General features: G+C 36.4%; 1 protein-coding gene across 1 annotated transcript in view; it reads right to left on the reverse strand.

Annotated features, from left to right (window-relative positions):
* The window catches only part of LOC145672755 (adenylate kinase isoenzyme 5), a 167,277-nt gene that overhangs the window by 16,738 nt on the left and 129,447 nt on the right, over positions 1–21,092 (reverse strand). The window contains exons 6-7 of the mRNA XM_081741925.1: positions 11,725–11,995; positions 3,510–3,688 (exon numbers count right to left, since the gene is read on the reverse strand). Coding sequence (XP_081598051.1) covers positions 3,510–3,688; positions 11,725–11,995 — 450 coding nt within the window. The remainder of the gene's footprint in view (positions 1–3,509; positions 3,689–11,724; positions 11,996–21,092) is intronic.

Genomic DNA, 21,092 nt, shown 5'->3' on the forward strand with positions numbered 1-21,092 from the left:
TTACTTCCCACTTCTCCGTCACTTGTTTAAAAGGGATAAATAAAGCTGAGTGAAGAGCTGCTAAGTTGTGAAATTCGTAACTATGATGGAAGTAGACTGACGGTTGAGAAGTAACTGCAAGTAGTTGTCGATAATACGGGAAGATAGGAGCGTTACAAGTATAAATGTGCATTTCTATATTAGGAAATAGAAGCTCTCTGCCATATGCTAAGTTACTGGATGTAACTAGCAGCACTATACATGTACAAAAGTAAACTACTCTGTATCTTCCAGCCTTTCTGAATATTAATTTTTGAGATTTGCATTAATATTGCCTTCCACCGAAAAACAAAGTTCTGTTTTTACACTAACACTCATATTTTTCGAGATTTTTGTTTGGATTGAAGTTTAGCATCCCTTTTAGCACTGAGGCTATAGTAAATGTGAACCTACAGCTTAACTACACCACAAGAATATCACAGGGAATCGAACTCAGGTCTCCCGCACCGAAAGCGCGTATGCTAACTTATATTATCACGAGGGAGCTCATTTTTTTTAGATTAATAAAATAGGAGGTTGCAACTAAGGAAGGAGCCATGCCTGCCACACAAATATACTTGCGTGTTTTCTTTACTTCAATTTAGCATTAACACACAATTTATGACATTACATCGGTACCGATTACAAAATGAATTTGGATGAGTAGGGCAAAGTAATGAATATTCGTGGAATAAGTTAAGTTCGTATTAATTCGTCATGTACCCGTCTCAAAGACACCTAATCTTGTGAGGCTTTCATTTTGGGCTATAAGACGGACCTTGCATCCAACTTCATTTATCATTGGAAGAGGTTGTGGTATATGCTACGATAAGTTTGAAAGAAAACAACGAACACAGATGTTGCTGTACTGCGTGCATTGTGAGGAACATTGTTTCACGTCTTTTTTTCTAAAAAAAAAAAAAAAAAAAAAGCTAGCTAGGAACGATAGCGTAAAGAGGTAAGTACATATTATAATATCCTACAATACACGGGGTCTATATTTGTAAATAACAACACGTACTCTCTTAACTACAACTACTACAAGGAAGCAGACGATAGGCATCTTCGACATTATCAAGCCAAGTTGACAGAAAAGGAACACTAGTCCAGAAGAGGGTATAAAACAATGTAAGGTGTCCATCGACGTAAGTTTCAGTTGGTCAAATTCCCTCTCTTAGCTTGCCTGGAGCTCTGAGAGATATAACCTAACTCAAGCCTCTTAGCTTGCCTGGAGCCCTGAAGTCTCCTGCCCACATTGCTTGGCTGGAGCCCTGTGAGAACTCAACCACTCTCTCAGTTTGCCTAGAACTCTGAGAGACTCCTAACCGCAACCACCTAGCTTGCAAGAAACTCTGTGGTTTCCCTGCCCGCTTAAATTGCAGCACATCAACGTCTCTTTGTTTGCCAGAAGCACTGAGAATTACTAAACGACTTCCACTTAGCTTGCCTGGAGCTCTGTGGAATCCTTCCCTTGGCTGCCTGGGTCTAGGGGCATCTATTAACCCAAACTACACAGAGAACTTCGTATAGGTGATAGAACAACATTATAGCGACTTTGCGTGTTATATTTTATATAACAGGAATTTTATAATAAAAAAGTTGAGAGAGAAAACCGAATCCAGTATGGTAAATTGCTCTTCTTCTACCTTGTCAATGTGTTTTTACAATATTGGTGATTTGTTTCATAATCGACACATTACTCTAATTTTCTAGAGTAGTAGTGTATCTTTATTTCGCTTTTTTTTTTAAAAAAAAAAATGAGCCTCTTAAGAAAACATACAAAAACCTTAATGGACATTGTCAATTTTGCGCAAGCTTCCAATTACCTTGACATCGGTGCTTAATATATCGTTCGTAGGGAGGAAAACATTTGTACTTACCTTATTATCAGATTGTGGTCTAATGAATATTACGTGTGATTATCAGTCTGGTTCTTGCGTAGAAACCATCATGAAATGATGTTACTGTCATAAAGTTAACTGTATTTGCTAACAATAAAAATCATCAATATATACTACGTCTTCACATTAAAAGTAACTGCGAAATCGATTGAGAACTGTATTTACATTCACTGCACTTATGAAGTCTCAAGAGATGAAAATACCATGGAGTACTTTAAAAACTGTCCTCAAGAAACTAGAGCTATCTCATATTGGAAATACATAGAAAAATATGTTTCTGTGCTGAAAATGGAAAAAAGTCTTTTCGATAACATTCGAACTAGTGTTAAAAGTTTATCATTTCGTTATGATATGGAGAGGCTGCTTTTGGCCTTACAGTGAAGCAAATTAGGAGTTTTGCATACAGGATCGCTCAAATAGTACAAAGGAATAACTTTTTCAATAATGGTTAAAGAGAAAAGACAAGTACGCTAAACGTGATGACTATATATTAGGTTATTTGTCCCGTAAGATTCTTCAAAACTGCAATTACTGGTTTCAAATGTTATTATTCGGGTTTTTCGTTCAATAATTTTTCTTTTGCATTTATGTTCATTTCCTTAACAATTATGGCCTTATCACGAATTTACAGTACATTACCAATCACGAAATTATTTGTACATTATAAACTCATTTTATAAACTCATTTTATACTCACCATAAATTTTATACAGAGCAAATATTATATCAGAATAGCATACAGCAATGTGCACACTATCTGTGTGTACCTTTGTTTTTTTAATTTATATTTGACCTTTAATGTTATACATATAGACTTTATTGTAAATTATCACGAATATATCTTACCTTATCCTACATGACACTAATTTCAGTGATGATTGCTAATTACTATTACTTCTCTTTCGAAATTGATACTCAGATTCCTTCTTGCAATCCAAGACTATATACTAAAGCAGTGGTTCCCAACCATATTTTTACTGGCAACAGACTGTACTGAATTTTCATGAAACCACGACACATTTGTTTGATTTTTTTTTTTATCATTAATAATATGAATTGTACAGTTGTGTAAGCCTATAAGTTTCCATAAGTGATGACTCTAAGTACGTACGCGGTGGCTCAGTGGTAGAGCGTTCACCTCTGGTGTTTGGGGTCCCGGGTTCGATCCCAGCCCCCGCCAAGTGAACTTTGTGGTGGACAAACACCGTGTGCGTGGGTTTTCTCGGGGTTCTCTCGTTTCCTCCCACTTTCTTCATTCCACCATTTAATTCATCTCTCATCATCACCGTCTCCTTTAGCCTAACGGGATTAACTGTGGGACGTAAAATTCAAAAATTTCATTTCATTTTTTGCTGCTGCCGCTGGAGGTGCTGATTGGTAATTCAGTCTGTCTCTAAATTGATTTTAACTAATTATGCTTCATGACTTTTTAATTTTTTTAAAATTCGCGACACACCGTATGGGACTTAAAGAAGGTTAAGAACCACTGTGTTAAAGAATAATAACCTCTGCTCTTTTCACGAGAACTATGCATATTTTCAAACACTTCAAATGTAACTTGAAAGAACTATTAGAGATGTTCCACCTTACCTGAGGAACCATTTCACCCGAGGAGATATTTTGTCGAATCTTCTGTGCATCATTGCCTTGCCGAGCCTCATTGTTTTCCGCAGCAGTTCTGAGCAAACGACCCAAACTCATATGCGCCCAACCAGGATTCTGCCTCACCACCTTTTGACACAACGCTGACTTATTACTTCCTGGTCCACCTACAAACCAATAAAGAAGAATTAGTTTCTTTTTTCTGTTTACTATGAATAAAGTAACATGTGGGTAGCTTGATAATGAGGCGAATTTGTATTTGAAGCTAGTTCTGCAAACTGAGATAGACAGAAGTGACAATGTTAAATTGCAATTTAGATTTATCTCGCGGAAAAAAAAATGTAAAATGTAAAATACATAACCAAATTTTACCAAAAAAAAAATAAGTACTACTTTAGGTTCATAGCGTAATTAGCAATAATAATAATAATAATAATAATAATAATAATAATAATAATAATAATAATAATAATAATAATAATAATAAAAATAATAATAATGGTTAAATTTGCAAAGCACGCAGAAGAAAAGAAATGAGAGTAATGTTTCAGGATTACTCATGTCAATCTGATGAATCGAAGTGAAGTTTTCGTCAACAAAGCAACGTTTGCGCTTCATACTTTCATGTGTTAGCATCAGAGCCCTGCACGGTCCGGGCGCGCCCGGTTCTGCCCGGAATGTGCCCGGCCCGGCCCTACCCGTTTCAAGTAATATAAAACTGGACCGGGCCCCAAGCGGGACCGAACCAGGCCGGGTTCATTCCGGGCCGAACCGTGCCGGGCACATTCCGGGTCGGAGACAAATGCTATAGGGCTGAACCGGTCACATGTATTTCCGGCTCGGCCCGGACACTGAAAGACGGATCGGAAACTAATGTTGTCAGTCTATGTTAATCGTAACGTGTTTCTGAAACTGACTCTTTATTCAAGACTGCAAAGTACTGTAATACTACTACTATTACTACTTCTACTATTACTACTACGACCACTGCTAATGCTACTACAACTACTATGACTTCGTATCAAAGTTGACATGTCTGGTGGTACCGAATTTACCTTCTAAGTACAGAAAAAAACGGGGAAATGTTTGTTATTATGGCCGGTCTGCGTAGAATGTGAACCGACGCTTGATCTACGACGGACAACGGTGGCTCAGTAGGTAAAGCACTCACATTTGGTGCTAAAGGTCGTCGGATCAATCCCTGCTCGTGCTATGTGAGATTTATGGTGGATAAACACCGTGTGCGTGGGAGTTTCCGGGGTGGTCCTGTTTCCTCCCACTGTTTTCATTCCACCAATTCATCCCATCATCATCCATACGGCCTGAACCGTAGTTACCTAAAGAACGTATGATAAAGTCAAGTACTTGACCTACTTAGTAGAATTTGTTATGCTACCATTAGATCACGGAGGCCAAAACCGTGAACTGGCGTGTTCATAAGATCAGTGCAATTTGTAGTAGTGTTCAATTAGCAAGGCAAATACCAAATGGTGTTACATGTTCCTGTATTGTTTATAGTAGTATGATACTACAAATATAACAAAATATAATGGTCAAATAAATCACCAAGACGCCAGTGTCGATTAGGTGTTCCTGGAACGGTGGCTCAGTGGTTGAGCGTTCACCTCTGGTACATGGGATCCCTGGTTCGATCCCAGCTTTCGCCAAGTAAACTTTGTGGTGGATAAACGTCGTGTGTGGGGGGTTTTCTCGGCGTTCTCCCGTTTCCTCCCATTTTATTCATTCCACCATTTCATTTATTTCTCATCATCACTGTCTCCTTTAGCCTAGCCGGCATAATTGTGGGACATAGAACTCAAATATTTCATTTTCATTGTTTTGTTTTCGTATTACTAGTAATAGCAGTAGTGGTATTCGCTGTCGTATTAGTAGCCTATAGTAATGAGTAGTAGCAGTAGGGGTAGTAGTAATAGTAGTAGCAGTGGCAGCAATAGTGGAATTAGCACTAGCATTCGTAATCGTAATAGTAATAGTAGTATTAGCAGTAGTAGTTGTAGTATTAGTATCACATACGGTGTGGCAGTTTTACGTATCTTCTCTGTTACTCATAATGCACTAATGAGTGTAGTACACTGAGAAAAATTCGTTCTGCGGACAGTGGTATATTGTACTGTACAAATATACGGTATCCTCTTGCTTACTACAGAAATCAGTACGGAGCATATGTTATCCGTATACAACATAGGCACTGCCCTTTGATGTTACACCATGCCGTTGCAGGATGTCTGACATCTAACAGTTTTCCGTATATCACGTGCATATACTTATGTTACATTCCCCAGCTATATGTTATATACGTCCATTTGTATGTGAAATCCTGACCGCCTACATTGTTTCATAGGGAAAATACGTATAGATGGAACACTTACACGGAAAGTATTGTAAAACATGCGTTTTCAGTTATACGTCTGCTGTACGTTAAGTCCAAAAACTACAGGAATTACGCATGTAACCTATCTTTTTAAGTACGCCACCTACAATTTTTTTTCTCAGTGTATAAGACTTTTAGCTGTATTATTGTATCCATGAGCTGTATTATTGTATAATAAACATTGCTGGACAGAGGAAGCACAGATAACAAATAGACAGACAGAATAGGGATATAGAAAACAAACCTTGGGTAACCTTTCACACGATTTTCCTATTCGAGAAGGACAAATAGACATTGCAATATTATGACGACACATTTCTCATTTTCCATTGCATATTGAAGGATTGACTTGACATATCAGACTTGGTTGTTCTCCGGCCGGTTACGCCCTTCCCGTTTGTGCCCGGACATGTTAGAGCTCGGCTCGTTCTCCGCCCGGCCCGAGATTCGGGTCGGGTCGAGCCGGGCACAGAATACAGATCCATCCGGGCCGTCTTCGGGCCTGGGTTTGAAGGGCTCTGGTTAACATATGTTACCGGCAGGGCCGGATTTAGGGGGATGCAAAGGTGCACGTGCACCCCCCCCCCCTTCGTTGTAAATATGCACAACCTAAAATGAGAGGCTAGCAGTGAGTTTTGCAAAATCAATAGATTAAGTCAATTTTCTGAAGGTTGAAGAAAAAGAATTTATCGAGAGCAGACACTTGGCATTTCCAAAGGAATTCCTCATTCACATCACAGACGCCTAAAGGCATTTAAAAAACTCAAATTTAAATAAAATGTACTGGTAGTTATTGGTGCACCCTACTCAGAGAATCCTGGATCCGGCCCTGGTTACCGGTATGTATGTTAAAATATAAGACATTGAGAGCAGAATATGTGATAGAAATACTAGAACAAACTCGTAAGACAAAAACCAGTTTGATTGCAGGTGGAGATAACCTAGTATTTTACTTAACTTTCGTATCAAAATTTTTAACGAAAGGTTGTAACTTAAATTCAATCTTTACAAGTGAAGTGCTATGTGCTAAATTGGAGGTGGTTATTGAAATTAAATCAAAGAATCGAAGCTACATTCAAAAGATTTTGAGCTCGATTCTAGGAACAATGAGTCAAACGAAGTAAACATGAGATTTTAACTTTCTCCAGACACAAGGATAGTCTACAACCATTATTAAAGAATATATTAATAATCTCTCTCCCACAAAGCCCTGAAAGCCTTAAGACGACCAGCTGTTGATATGAGAATTAATTTAAATTTTAAAATTAAGTCTGACAATATTAGTTGAACAATTAAAGCTTAGCAGCGGAGGTTCCAATACGTAACGTTCAAAGTTTGCAATTAGTATTAAACCTGTATAAAGCAGTGGCGGATCTAGTCCAAGGCCGGGGGGCCTACGTCTCCCAGTTTTTTGAGTGACAAAAATAATTTAAGCTATTATTTATATATTTCGGAAAGTTTGTAGTAAATTCATGAAATCACAGTTTGGGTTCTGGCTGTCCCCCCGCAGTTTTACCTTCTAGAACCGCCTCTGATAAAAAGCCTGCTTTACACCCAATGCCGGATTTACGTATAAGCTAAACAATCTATAACTTAGGGCCCCACTCGCTTGAAGGTCCAAAAGAAATAAAGAAAAGAAACTGATTGTAATGTGATTTCCAAATAACAATAAAAAGCAAATACGACAAAACGCACATATAACAATGGAGTTTTGTATTATGTACTAGGCTTTTATGAAGTAATAGGGCTCTATTTCTCAGCCCCACTTGTAATGAGGCCCCGTTTCCTAGCCCTACTTGTAATGGGTTCTTATTTCCATTTAGATATCCATTAGGTCCATAAATTAGCATATAGTGTATATTCAAACCTAAAAAATGGAGACATTTTGTCGCTGAAAAAGAAAGCTTGACGTATAAAGGGCCCCTTTCAACAGCTTAGGGCCCTATCAAACCTAAATCCGACACTGTTTACACCGATTGTAGATAACTTATAGTATGTTAGAGACCACTAATATTTGCCACCGCAGGACTCGGGGCACTGTGATTTTTGTAAAGCGTTACGAAACATACACAGGAACGAACAAAACAATCTTTATTTCTTGCTTGCCATGCTCACATAATAATCAAAAAGCTCCATGTTCGATTCTACAATCGATTATTACGACGTCGCTACTTTTTTTTTTCGTTCTATCATGGGAATACAGGATTATATCTATGATAAAGAAGAGCATTGTGCGTATATTATAATATTCTTCCCTTCTCTCATAATAGGAAGTTCGTGGATGGATGAGATGATTTGAATCACTGCAAAAAGGAATATGCTGTATATTACAAAACGAACGCAGAGTCATTATGGTTCAATTGTAGGGTGCTCATTTCTGGCACAAAGTTCCTTGTTCGACCCCAGCCATGTGAGTTTGTGTTGGACTACACCGTGCGCGTGGAATCTTCCTTGTCTCCTACATTATTAGTAAACTTATACTGACATAATCTTTCACTTTCATCAACCACTCATCTCTTTTATCCTGAAGGGTGTAATCATTAAATGCGAAATTTGAGGAAAAACGAATGCATTAATAATAATGCAAATAATAACAGATGGTATATAAAAATTGTAATAATAACTAACAAGGAACATAGGAAGTACACTCATGTCCAAAATGATCGTCGCATATTTATAACTGTCCTCTTGTAAGAATATGATTAGATAATGATTTTGCAGGGTACTTTTAATACCATGTGTATAATCCGGAAATGTATATTTGTGGTAAATTTCATAGGAAAAGAATTATAAATACTAAAATTAGAATGAGTAAAACAAAAGGTTACTAAATGGACAAGAAAGTTTTATTCTTTTTTTATTGTTCTTATTTACTGCTCTTTTGACATAAAATTTGCCACATACATGCCTCTGCCGATTATACACATACTAACGTTATAAGAAATACCGGGCGAATTTGTTATCAAATTATATCCCTCAACAACATATTTATAAACATGGGACAATAATTTTGGACATGAGTGCACATTGTCACACAATGGCGTACGCAGAATTTCTTCAAGGGGATATGCAAGCTTCCAAGTTCATATCTTTTCAGGACTTTTGAAGCTTATTTTATCATCTCTCTCTCTCTCTCTCTCTCTCTCTCTCTATATATATATATATATATATATATATATATATATATATATATATATATATATATATGAATCGGTGAGATTAAGAAAGGAAAGATTCCACTTTTTTGTCAAAATGAGTTGAAATAGCCATTTTGTTCCTTTATTAAAAACGCATATTTTGGCATGAAAACCGGAAAGATTCCTTTAATCATTATGACGTAGGAGCACGTGAAAAATTTGACTGAGGTTAAGAAAGGAAACATTCCAGGAATCTTTCCCTTCTTATTCTCAGCCATGGAGCTAAATAAGAACATACTGGAGTGCCTACGTATGTGAAGACCCTCAAGAGGTTGACACTCAAGTAAAAACTCTATACGTGTTCAGTGACTCATGTCCCGGGCAAAACCGCAATCACACTTTGGTGAGATTGTTCCTGTTTGTTACTATTATTAGGCGATTTAATGAAGTACATGTATTTATCCCCATTAGAGGACACAGTTTTCTCCCCTGCGACCGGAACATTGGTGTTACTAAGAGAGCCATGAAACGCCACGATAGGATTTATTCCCCTGATCAATACAACGATATGATTAGCACTGGAAAAAGCAAGCAGCCTTTGTTTCAGGAGAAATCCGTTTCAAACGAAAAAAATTTGAACTTCAAAGGATGGTAGCCGACATTTTTCAAAAAGACTTGTGCTAGTGTTCGAATCAAACAGCCTTTTAAAATCAGTACCTACAAACACATTGACAGCAGACAAAAGGGGATATGTTACAGCTCACACTTTTATAGACGGGCTACAAAGTGAAGTTTTTAAACTGTACAAAGCTGGTAAAGCAGACCCTACTGTTGAAAAGGCATATAATGGAATCGTTCCCATAAAAAGGAAGAAACTCGAGGATGTTCCAAAGTGGTTCACTATGTGCCGGAACAAGCCAGAATGTTTTACAATAAACTTTTAGAGTACCCTACTGATGAACATGAGAGTGAGGACAGTGAGTAGTAATGGAAACAGTGTACAAAGGCACAAACCAATATCTCATGTATTTTATTTTTATAATATGTGTGAATAATGTTTAATTTTCATTATTTTTGTTGGTTTAACAATAAATACGTTTTTCTTTACATTTTTCGATCTCTTAAGTCTGTTGAAATTAAAAAGGGAAAGATTCCATCTTTTTTAAACTCATATAATAACCGTAATAGGAATGTAATGGTAAAACACTTTTGCGTATATGTTACTTAAGGTTATAAGGAGCAACTTTCCAATAGTACGTTTCTTTCTGTGACTATTTGTGTGGTTACTATGAAGTTTTTTTCAGTTTCCCAAAAGTTTGGTTATGTGGAATCTTTCCCTTCTTAATCTCACCCGTTCATATATATATATATATATATATATATATATATATATATATATATATATATATATATATATATATATATATATATATATATGCTGTATCTCGTTCAAGGGAGTTGACAACTAGACCCTCCGTTTCCGTACGCCACTAAAGTCATATAATGTCTTTATTTCCACTACTGGCAACAAAGGTCACAACCCCCATAGCAGAACATGCCGCGATCTGCGATGTGATCGCAGAAAATTTGCCACGTCTGTGCAGAAAAATTGCCAGAGTAAAAAAATAGCCAACAGAAAAGTATAAAAACATGACTTGGTAACCAGCTCAAGAAATGAAGAAAAGGTTTTTGAATTGAAAACGCTCTTTAAAGTTACAGTAACAGATTTCCGAGACAAATACTCAGTTGCAGTGAAGCTAATAATGTCTTGTTTAAATATACCATTGTCGAAGGCCATATAAGGAAGCTGGAATTCAGTGGTTACTAATGTGATGGAGAAAAGGTCAGCAGCAAAAGATGGATGGAGTTAGTGATGATATTGGAACAACAGACCAGCTTACATACATTATCGTAAATGGACCCCCATCAGAATGGATATATATAAAACAAGAAAATTCCTTAAAGCTGATTTCATTACAAAATACGATGTATCGTATCCAGTGGCGTATTTACGATTTTGTTTCGGGAGGGGCTTTGCTAATTTTCGGGGGGGGGGGGCTTTGCCTGGAAATGTGAAAATTCTGCAAGATATTTCATTTACTTTACTATACTAAGTAAGATTTCGGGGGGGGGGCTTAAGCCCGGAAGCCACCCCCCTAAATACGCCACTGATCGTATCATAAATATTTTCAATCTGCTTCTTTTAGCAAAACTCTTTAAAAAAAACGTGACTTCACATGTTGTAACTCGAACTAGGGATACCGCTGGTGGCCCGCCCAGGTTCGACTGGGAATGAAATTGCAGTTAAAAAAACCGCTGAAAACTTTACTTTGCTTCATGTAACGCTGCAATAAAACTATGATAATATATCTTGATTTTTTAGTTTGGAATTCCTGCAGAAAATTTGTGTCTCACAAAATCTCATCGCAGAAAGACAAAGAAAGTTCTGCCATCGGGGTCACAACATAAGTCTTTTGTCACATAACCTCAAACAGGACAGCACAGAGAGGACAATATACAGTATGCACTAGCGCCGCACATTGTATGTTTCGTTATCTATAAATATTTTGTTTAGTGTGCATTCAGCTGAAGTTTGTTTAGAACACTGTCAAAGCCAATACTGAACAAGTGAAATAAAATTGAGTTCTTAATTCCGCTCTTAACATTTACTTACCAATAATCCATATGACTGGAGGTAACATATTAGGGTTGTTACTAGGTGCCATTGGAGCCATGGGCTGCGTTGGTTGTTGTAGAGGTTGATGTTGAGGTACAGTCTGTGGTGGCTGCTGCTGCTGCTGCTGCTGCTGAGATCCGTAGACAGGCGGAACAGTCATAGGCGCTGCAGTGATACCTCCAGCGGTAGGATCCTGAATACCTAGCGTTTGCATTACTGCTGCACGGAAGTCCTTATATACTTCTTCCGGATTTCGTTCGCCGTCCACCTGTGAACATAGACATAGACTTTATAATAACGTTTTTGCTAACATTTTGACCGACCGCCATTTTGTACAGAGTAATTTTAGAGAGTCGAGACTTGTTCCGTCTTTTTTCACTTCCCAACAGCTTTCCAACGATATAATACTTGACCCCCCTACCTATTGCAATTTTTAAGTTGGACCCCACCTGGGACCCTGGGTGTGGCCCTGGGACAACACTTTTTGCTCTGATACGTTGTACTTTTAAAATGATCAAACACATGTTTTCCTGTTTTGGCATCTGTCTCATCGTTTGATATTTTTAGAGGGTGGAAACGGATTTTCTGGACACCATGTACATTCATATAACTCGCACAGTATATGCATTCGGAAAATTTGTATTACAGTTTCGTAATAGGCGCTATTAGTGCTTTCGATTGTTATATAAACCATCTTCCACTTCGATATATAATCTCCCTCCCTTCTCTTGTGAGTACTCTGCAAAACTATGCAGAATATGCAGCGAAACGATACAGTCTTGACAACACGGATGATTGCCGCTACGCACTAAATACGAAATGTGCCGGAAGAGGGGAAGGGCCACGGATGATGGAAACAGGAATATTAGAGGAACGAATAGAAGTTTTTTTTTTATTATTATTTCAAGAAATGCAATAGTAGGCGTCGCAAATGTGACACTAGATTAACAGAATGCTAACATAGTAACACTATCTGTAACTGACAATTTCTTCAGATACATTGTGTGAAGTAGCTGTGTATTAAATGTGAAGTGACCATGTGATAATTGTGTAAACTCCTAACTTAATTCGCTAAATTCAATTATTTTATTAAATTGCATTTATCAACGACAGAATCATGAACTCTCTTTAAAATTCATCGGAAGAAAACTTTTATTAAGATTGTACATTCTCAGACTGCTTTTGTAAACACATATCTGTTAATAAACTCGACTAGTTTCCTCATGGCCTTTCCGCATACCTTCAAGCATAGCCTGATACTTACCCATTCATTGAACTCCGAAGTCATCAGTCTTCAGCCACACAAAACCAAGGAGGACACATCAACAAGGGGTATTCGACACGCGGTTAGGATGGGTGTAGGATCGACGAGAGAAGAGGATCGCACCGTTGGAGAACAACCAGCTCCATGTCCCAAGAATATCATTCTGCCGGTTCATCGCCGCAGATACTTTTGAGTTGAACAGCAGAGTAGTGGTGTAAAAGCGAAGAAGAACATTATCGCAGAGACGTAACACAGAGAGGATTCGACGCCCCTAGCAGTCCAACAGAATTGAGTTCCAGTTGTTGGCTAATACCAGAAAATCCAGGTTCCTCCAGGGCAAACCCTTCATCGTTCCAGATGACCAGGATGACGCCAGCCTCGTTGGAATTATCAGGCTAGTGCTCTTCCTTTATTTCTCAATTATATCCTTTCTCTCTTTCACCTATTTCTCACAACTAATCACTTTTCAAAATTAGAAACATTTGAATTTTATTTAAATTCAACCACAATTTTACAGTTAAGTACCGTGTTGTGCATCAGTATCATCCCCATTTGGTTGCATTCATTTAATACGTATTCTGAGCAACAACTGATGGCACAGCATCGGCACATGGTGGTAGATGCTGTAAGATCCAAAATTTTCAAATATTTTACATGTGTCCACCGGCACATGATGGAGATGCTGTGAGGGTTGCGCCGTTGTAACGATCCCAAATTTCTAAACATTTTTTGAAAGATAACAGTTTCTATAGATAAGTCAGGTACTTTAGATATTTTAAAAGATAATAACAATGCATTTTGAGTAATCAGTACAGTGTAATTTATAGTTTTTGTTGAGAAAAATTGAGTGGAGTTACTTTTAGCCCACCCGCCCACCTCGCTGCGTTAGTGCATTTGTTTTATTGTTTGTTTTTATTTTATTGTTTTTTAGTCGCATGATTAAGTGGGTGAGAAGAGAAGGTTTTGTCAAGTTATCATATTTTGTTTTTCTTTGTGTTAGTATATAAGAAGTGTTATTTATATTCTGGTGTTGTATATATATATATATATATATATATATATATATATATATATATATATATATATATATATATATATATATATATATATATATATACAGGGTGGGCCATTTTAATCAATCCACGGAAATATCTGAAAAATGATAAAGCATAGAAGAAATTTTTGATTTGCACGTTATATATTGCTAAGGGGGAAAACCAATTCCGCCAAAAGTACCCCTCCTCGCAACCCGTAAATGGGGGTAACGGGGGGTAACTTTGAAATGTCAAATGGGAACATGGGTCGAGTAATACCTCGTTCGAAAGGTCTTGGAAAACTAAGTAACGCTGTACCAAAAGATGTTTCATATTGTGCACCAGTTTCAAAATGGCCGCCATGATATAGTTCGGAAACTCCAGTACCCGTATTATGAAAACCATGGAAGGTAAATGAATGGAACAAAATTGAAATACGTAAATATCATAGGGCATATCGAATGGTGTGGTCCCTGTGATCCCAGTGGCCTCCCTGAAGGGGCTTTGGGGGCCAACTTCAAAATTTCAAATAGTAACATGAGTCGAGTGGTACCTCGTTCGATAAATCTTGCAAAATCAAACATCTTACAGGAGAAAACGATTGAGGTGAAATGACAGTGTTCTCAAAAGGCCGCCGAAACATATTATCCGTGTCAAAGAAAAGGTTTAGTACCCGTAGTATGAAAGCGATTGGAGATAAATCAACAGAAGAAAAACTGGAGTAGCTAACTGACGTAAGGCACATCGAGAAGTGTTGTCGGGGTGACTCCAAGGGCCAACTGAAAGGTATCCGGGGCCAACTTGAAATTTTCAAATAGCAACTTAAAGCGAGTAACATCACGTTACATAGACAAATTAATATCAAACAGCTTCTGTAAGAATATTTTCGACATGAGACACCGTTTTCAAAATGAGCGCCAAGACATGGTGACTGTATCTAAGAAAACATCTAGTGCCCATAGTATGAATACGGTCAGACATAAATAAAAATAACAAAATTAAATAGGAAAACCACGGAGGCGTTCCAAGGCTCGAGAATAATACAACAGAGATAAAAAAAATATTACAGTAAAATTGCCATGATGTATAGAGAGAAATCCAAGTCCTGCAAAATAATCTCTCCCTGCGCTCTGTATGTGAGTGGGGTGGAAAGTAACAGTGAACGTTGAAATGAGAACTCTACTTTAATTCGCAAATTAAGGCTACCTCACAAATAGATATGGTGTGGTTGAAACATTTGTTCGTAAGGATGACGCTGTAGTGACTAAAAAAAGGTGAAATTTTATTTAAATGGTAACGCATATCTGTATGGTTGAGTATAATTTGATGCGAAAACAGAAGGAACGTTATACGAAAGAATTTGTCGAATACGAGCAGTTGCTGGAACTTACAAACGTGTGAATTTGCTGATCTCCGTCGCCACAGAAACTTTTATGCAATGCGTGCTGGTTATTCGGAAAGCATTTCGGGGATATACGTACGCACAGTTTCATCCCTGAAGCTCAGAATATGACATGAGTGCTAATAGTTAATCAAAATGTAAATGAGGCCATCCGTATTAACTCAGTGCACCAATTCTCTATCCATGAAGTCTGCCTTCCAAACAGCATTGGGTAGGTCAAGCGTACGCCCGAACCGTTGTCCGGTCGGACATTGAAATTTTGAAGTTAGCCCCCAAGACCCCTTCAGGGAGGCCGCTGGGATCACAGGGACCACACCATTCGATATGCCCTATGATATTTACGTATTTCAATTTTGTTCCATTCATTTACCTTCCACGGTTTTCATACTGCGGGTACTGGAGTTTCCGAACTATATCATGGCGGCCATTTTGAAACTGGTGCACAATATGAAACATCTTTTGGTACAGCGTTACTTAGTTTTCCAAGACCTTTCGAACGAGGTATTACTCGACCCATGTTCCCATTTGACATTTCAAAGTTATCCCGCGTTACCCCCATTTACGGGGGGCGGAGAGGGGTATTTTTGGCGGAATTGGTTTTCCCCCTTAGCAATATATAACAAGTACTTCAAACATTTCTTCTATGTTTTATCATTTTTCAGATATTTCCGTGGATTGATTAAAATGTCCCACCCTGTATATATATATATATATATATATATATATATATATATATATAGTAGTGTAAGATATTTATTTATTAGTGTAATTAGGAAGTGTGATTTTATAAAATAGATATAATGGAGAATACTAGTGCTATTTCATTTGCCTTAGATCGTTTAGTAGAAACCCCCAAATTTTCTGGCAAATTGAACGAGTCAGTTCAGTCATTTTTAGTAATTTTGAGGATTTTTCTATCCTTCATAACCTTTGAGGTGTACAGAAACGTCATTTGCTGCCGTATTGTTTAGAAAATGGGGCTCGTGCTTTTTTGTTAGCTTTACAATCAACCGCAGAAAATGATAATATCATGTATGTTCAGATTAAGAAGAAATTAATAGAGGCTTATGAAGATAATATAGTTTCGCAAGTTTTAGAGCAAGAAATGAGAAATAGGGAATAGTCAGATTCTGAATCTGTATTAGATTACATTTTTCATAAGTGGAAATTAATACTCGAGTACGATCCGAAGACGCAGTTGACCGAACAAATTAATTTGATAATCGATGGGTTATTGCCTTCGTTCTATTCTGTAGTCGTAAGAAAATCATATAAGACTGTTATTGAGTTAGCAAAGTCCTTAGGTTTAGAGGAAAGAGTTAATTTTCTTGTCAGTATGAGTAGTCAGCGATCGAAGTCCATGGCAATAAGAGACGAATACAAAATACATCCTGTTGGTAATAATGCTATACAGCAAAAAGAAAATACTTTAGATGTTAATACTCCGGACTTAAATGAAACTGTAAGTCAGAGTGAAGAAAAAAATACCTTGATAGCTTAGTTAGACGATATCAAAGTCCAATTACAAGATCTCGTGCAACGGACTGCGCTAGCAAAAGTTTCTCACGCACACAAAGGAAAATCTGTGTGTATAATATCTTATGAGCGTTCGCGTTTGGAGCGAAGAAAACCAATTCATGCATCCTTCACTTCCTCCGCTCATTCACAGCCTCTTGCTTCTGTTAACCCATATTATTATTATCTATACTAATGTTTTTATTGATAGTAATGAATTATGTTGTTGAAATATTTATTTCGTTAAATAGTTATCCTGAATTTCATTCTAAACAGGTTTCGTTGGTAGTATTTTAATTATATATATAAAATTATTTTACAAAATCAGATGCATAAATTATGAATTGGTTTTCACTTAATTATGGCAGTAGTAATACTAATCGTACTAACAGCAACAATTTATTATGACATATTTTAGTTAGAAATTACAATTTACATAAAATTAACCCCATGTAGTCTCAATCTAGAAGAAATATATTTATCTTCGAATAATTAATAAAAATACATTCGTGTGACACAGAAAATACACAGGCACATTATTTGTCCAGCAAATAGCCCACATAATATTGATAAAATTTACACTCTAGTGTTGAACCATCAAATCTCCTATTTTCCTTTATTTCTTTACAAATTACTTCTAAGAATCTAGAATCTTTAATAACACCATGTCCATTAAGTGAAGATTTGTGTGTGAATGAATACTGTGTATTTTATTTTTCTTTCTTGTGTTCTCCTCTGTATCATATTAAAATTTGTGCTCACAAAATTCCTCACGCCTTTCACTTGTAAAAACAAAGAAAAAAACTATCTTTATTTTGACATTTTAGTTTTAATGGTATAGTAAAGATGTTCCTAAAAAATTTCCGGTATTTTCTTTACGTTTAAAAACAAACGATTCAAATTATTCACGGCGTGAAATATATTTGTGGAATGTTATTGCCAATTAATTTTTGTAATTATTAAGAACGTTTCGTATTCAGCAGTATTAGGTCATTTTATAATGCAACAAGAAGTGGTGCCAAGTGTACACCACGTGAAGTAGTTTGGTTTGCATATTATGATATTTTCTCAATTAATATTGATACCGGAAGTAAGAGTAGATTTCTACCATTCTCGGTTTTAGTAGAGAGATTAGAGTGAAGATAGAATATATTCTTGAAACGCTAACTGACTGCAGACAATAGCATCTTGCTATTTATTATTGTTTTACCTCTATAGTGATCAACATTAGAACCGCAAGTAGTTGAGTTATGACACTTCCTGTTTGAATAGAGAGTTAAGAGAGAAGATTGGTATCTATTTTTAGAATGCTAAATCGATTTCTAAAACCCGCTTCTCGTTATTTCTTATCGTTTCTGCTCTTATGCAGAACAATATAGAAGCTGAACTGGATTTCTATCGGTTCAGATTTTAGTTGGGAGTTAAGGATGAAAATTAAACATTTTCTTAAGACATCTAATACTTTACAGTAAAACCCTTACCGCTATATATTACCGTTTTGCTTTATAGTGATCAAAGTTAAAACCGGAAATGGTTTATTTCTACCAGTTCCGGTGTAAGTATGATCTCCATCAAGGAACTCGATTCCTAACTTTTAACTAGGGCTGTTCCTAATTCCGGAATTCCGGAATTTTTCGGAACGGAAATTCCAATTCCGGAATCGGAACACCGTTTCAAGACGTTCCGGAATTCCGGAATTTCGAAACATTCCGGAATTTCGAAACGTTCCGGAATTTCGAAACGTTCCGGAATTTCGAAACGTTCCGGAATTCCTAAATTCCGGAACATTCCGGAATTTGATGAATTCCGAATTCCGGAATACGAAATCGAATTCCGAACACCCCTACTTTTAACCTTCTACATCTTGCCCAAAATTTCTGGGGATCCATCAAATATTTCTTGAGAAGTTTAGTCTCTCGGACGAACACACACACACACAGACAAAATAATATTAATCGAGGATTAATGGGGACGTTAAAAAGATCATATATAAAGGAGTTTTGGTAAAACAACCTCATTAAAAATTAACAGAGAAAGACATAAAAGAATTTTTCTTGATCATTCACCTAACGGAGCTGGGAAAAATCTCATCGAAGATGAATAGCCGCGACATTTTAAATCAGATCACTAATTGTGTTTTACATTTTAATGTAACTGCGAAAACACATGAAGAATTGATGAATCTGCTATTAAAATGGAATGTAATTACTACTACAGTTTGTATTATATTTCAAGAGATTTATTCGCAGCAGGGTTTGGATCTCCTATCAAACTTGGTGAAAGAAAAAGTACTAGCCTTAAGGATATGGTTAAATCCAATTCAACTCCGGGATTTCTGGATTACGAAATAAATTCAAGGAACGTTCAGTGCCTCATGTAAACAAATACGCGTGGTGATTCTTTGATTTTATTGGTTAGAGAGCCCTAGAAGACCCATGCGGCAGAAGAAAATAGTCCTTGCTTGTAAGGCTCATTACCAGAATTCCTTAGAATTAGACAACAGAAACAACACTTTATCTAAGAACTAAATTGAATTAATGCAATAAAAGAGAATACGCATGCACTTAAAGTGGTTTTGACCCAACTTTAGCGCGAATCACAGTTGACAATATGGCCACATGCGGGGAATAAGTAAAACATCGACAGGGTACAAGCACGTGCTTCTCGAAAGAAGCGCTGATCGATAGCCAATCATCCGATGACTGGCGGAGTAATACAATTCTGCAATGTTTACACAGGATCAGAAGGTTCATTGAATGACGTATAGGTATATCCGGACCTTAAAGGCAGAGAGGAGTAAGTCATTTTTATTAAATTTTCAGGAGAGACAGAAAACAGTGACTTACTTCTTTTTGCCTTTAAGTGCCTTCGGACTTATATCCGATTTTATTGTTGCTATTTTATAAAGTATTCATAATACAACTACAAGCTTTCTAACAATAAGAGATATCAGAACACGCGTTTCAAATCTGGCAATAACTCATTTTCAGAAAAAAAACGACTTACTCCCCACTGCCTTTAAAGTCCGGATATATAAGTTTGAAAAGTGCAATATTTGTTTTACTTTATGGCATTATTCAAGGAAAGAAAACATCTAAACAGTGAAAACCTGTGTACAGTACATCTTCACAATATACAGATGTTTAATTATAACTAATTAGAAGCATCGATATATTAACGATTAACTACTTCATCATCCGTTCAGTCGTTAGAGGAAATATCAAACGACAAATACGGTTATTTAAGCTTGCGTGACTAAGGAAGGAGCAACAAAGACCATTTCCTTTTCAACCATATTTACATAAGGAGCTATAAAGAAGGTCATAAGAAAAAAAGGAAAAGAAGAAGTAAATATCGACGTACACCTTTTACAAAAGATGATATATTGCTTCTCTTGTAAGTCATGGTTTCATTAGCAAGGACAAGGTGACTTACTCAGGGATTGGATGTTGGTAAGAATAATGAAAACACATGAATAAACAAATAACCAAGCAATGACGTACATACTTTTATATAGGTGAATTATAAATTAAAAATTGTCTTCGTTTTTTTTTTGTTTTTTTTAAATAAGGTCTAAAAGTAGATATTTACCTTTATACGGCAGATTTTGTCCTAAGATACGTTAAACAAACCAGACTTCTCACATAATAAGAAAAGATTGCTACTATTTCTACTCCTATTGCTACTACTACTACTACTACTAAAGTATTATTATTATTATTATTATTATTATTATTATTATTATTATTATTATTATTATTATTATTATTATTTTGAATGCTAGGAACATCTTCTAGAGAAAACACGACTGAATGTCATAAACAAATTCTAAGCTGAGCAGGTTATGATCCTTGGCAGAATGCTAAGTTAAAAAAAAAAATCTTAAATTCAAAACTATTTTAGAATCAGGATTCAAGTAAAATTAGTGAACGTTCTAAAAATATACCATTTTCAAAACAATGTAACTACGGTTTTATTTCAGAGGAATTAGTCGAATCTCTTGACGTTACATGCCCGCACAACTAATCACCTTGTCGTTATATTGGTTAACATTGAAGATATCAAAGATTGGCGAATAACTCCTTGTCACAAAGTTAATACAATCATTAGGATATGTGACTTAACACTCTGTGAGTTATTATTATTATTA

Source organism: Thermobia domestica, chromosome 2 (assembly GCF_964235325.1).
Source record: "Thermobia domestica chromosome 2, izTheDome1.hap1.1, whole genome shotgun sequence".
NCBI lineage: Eukaryota > Metazoa > Arthropoda > Insecta > Zygentoma > Lepismatidae > Thermobia > Thermobia domestica.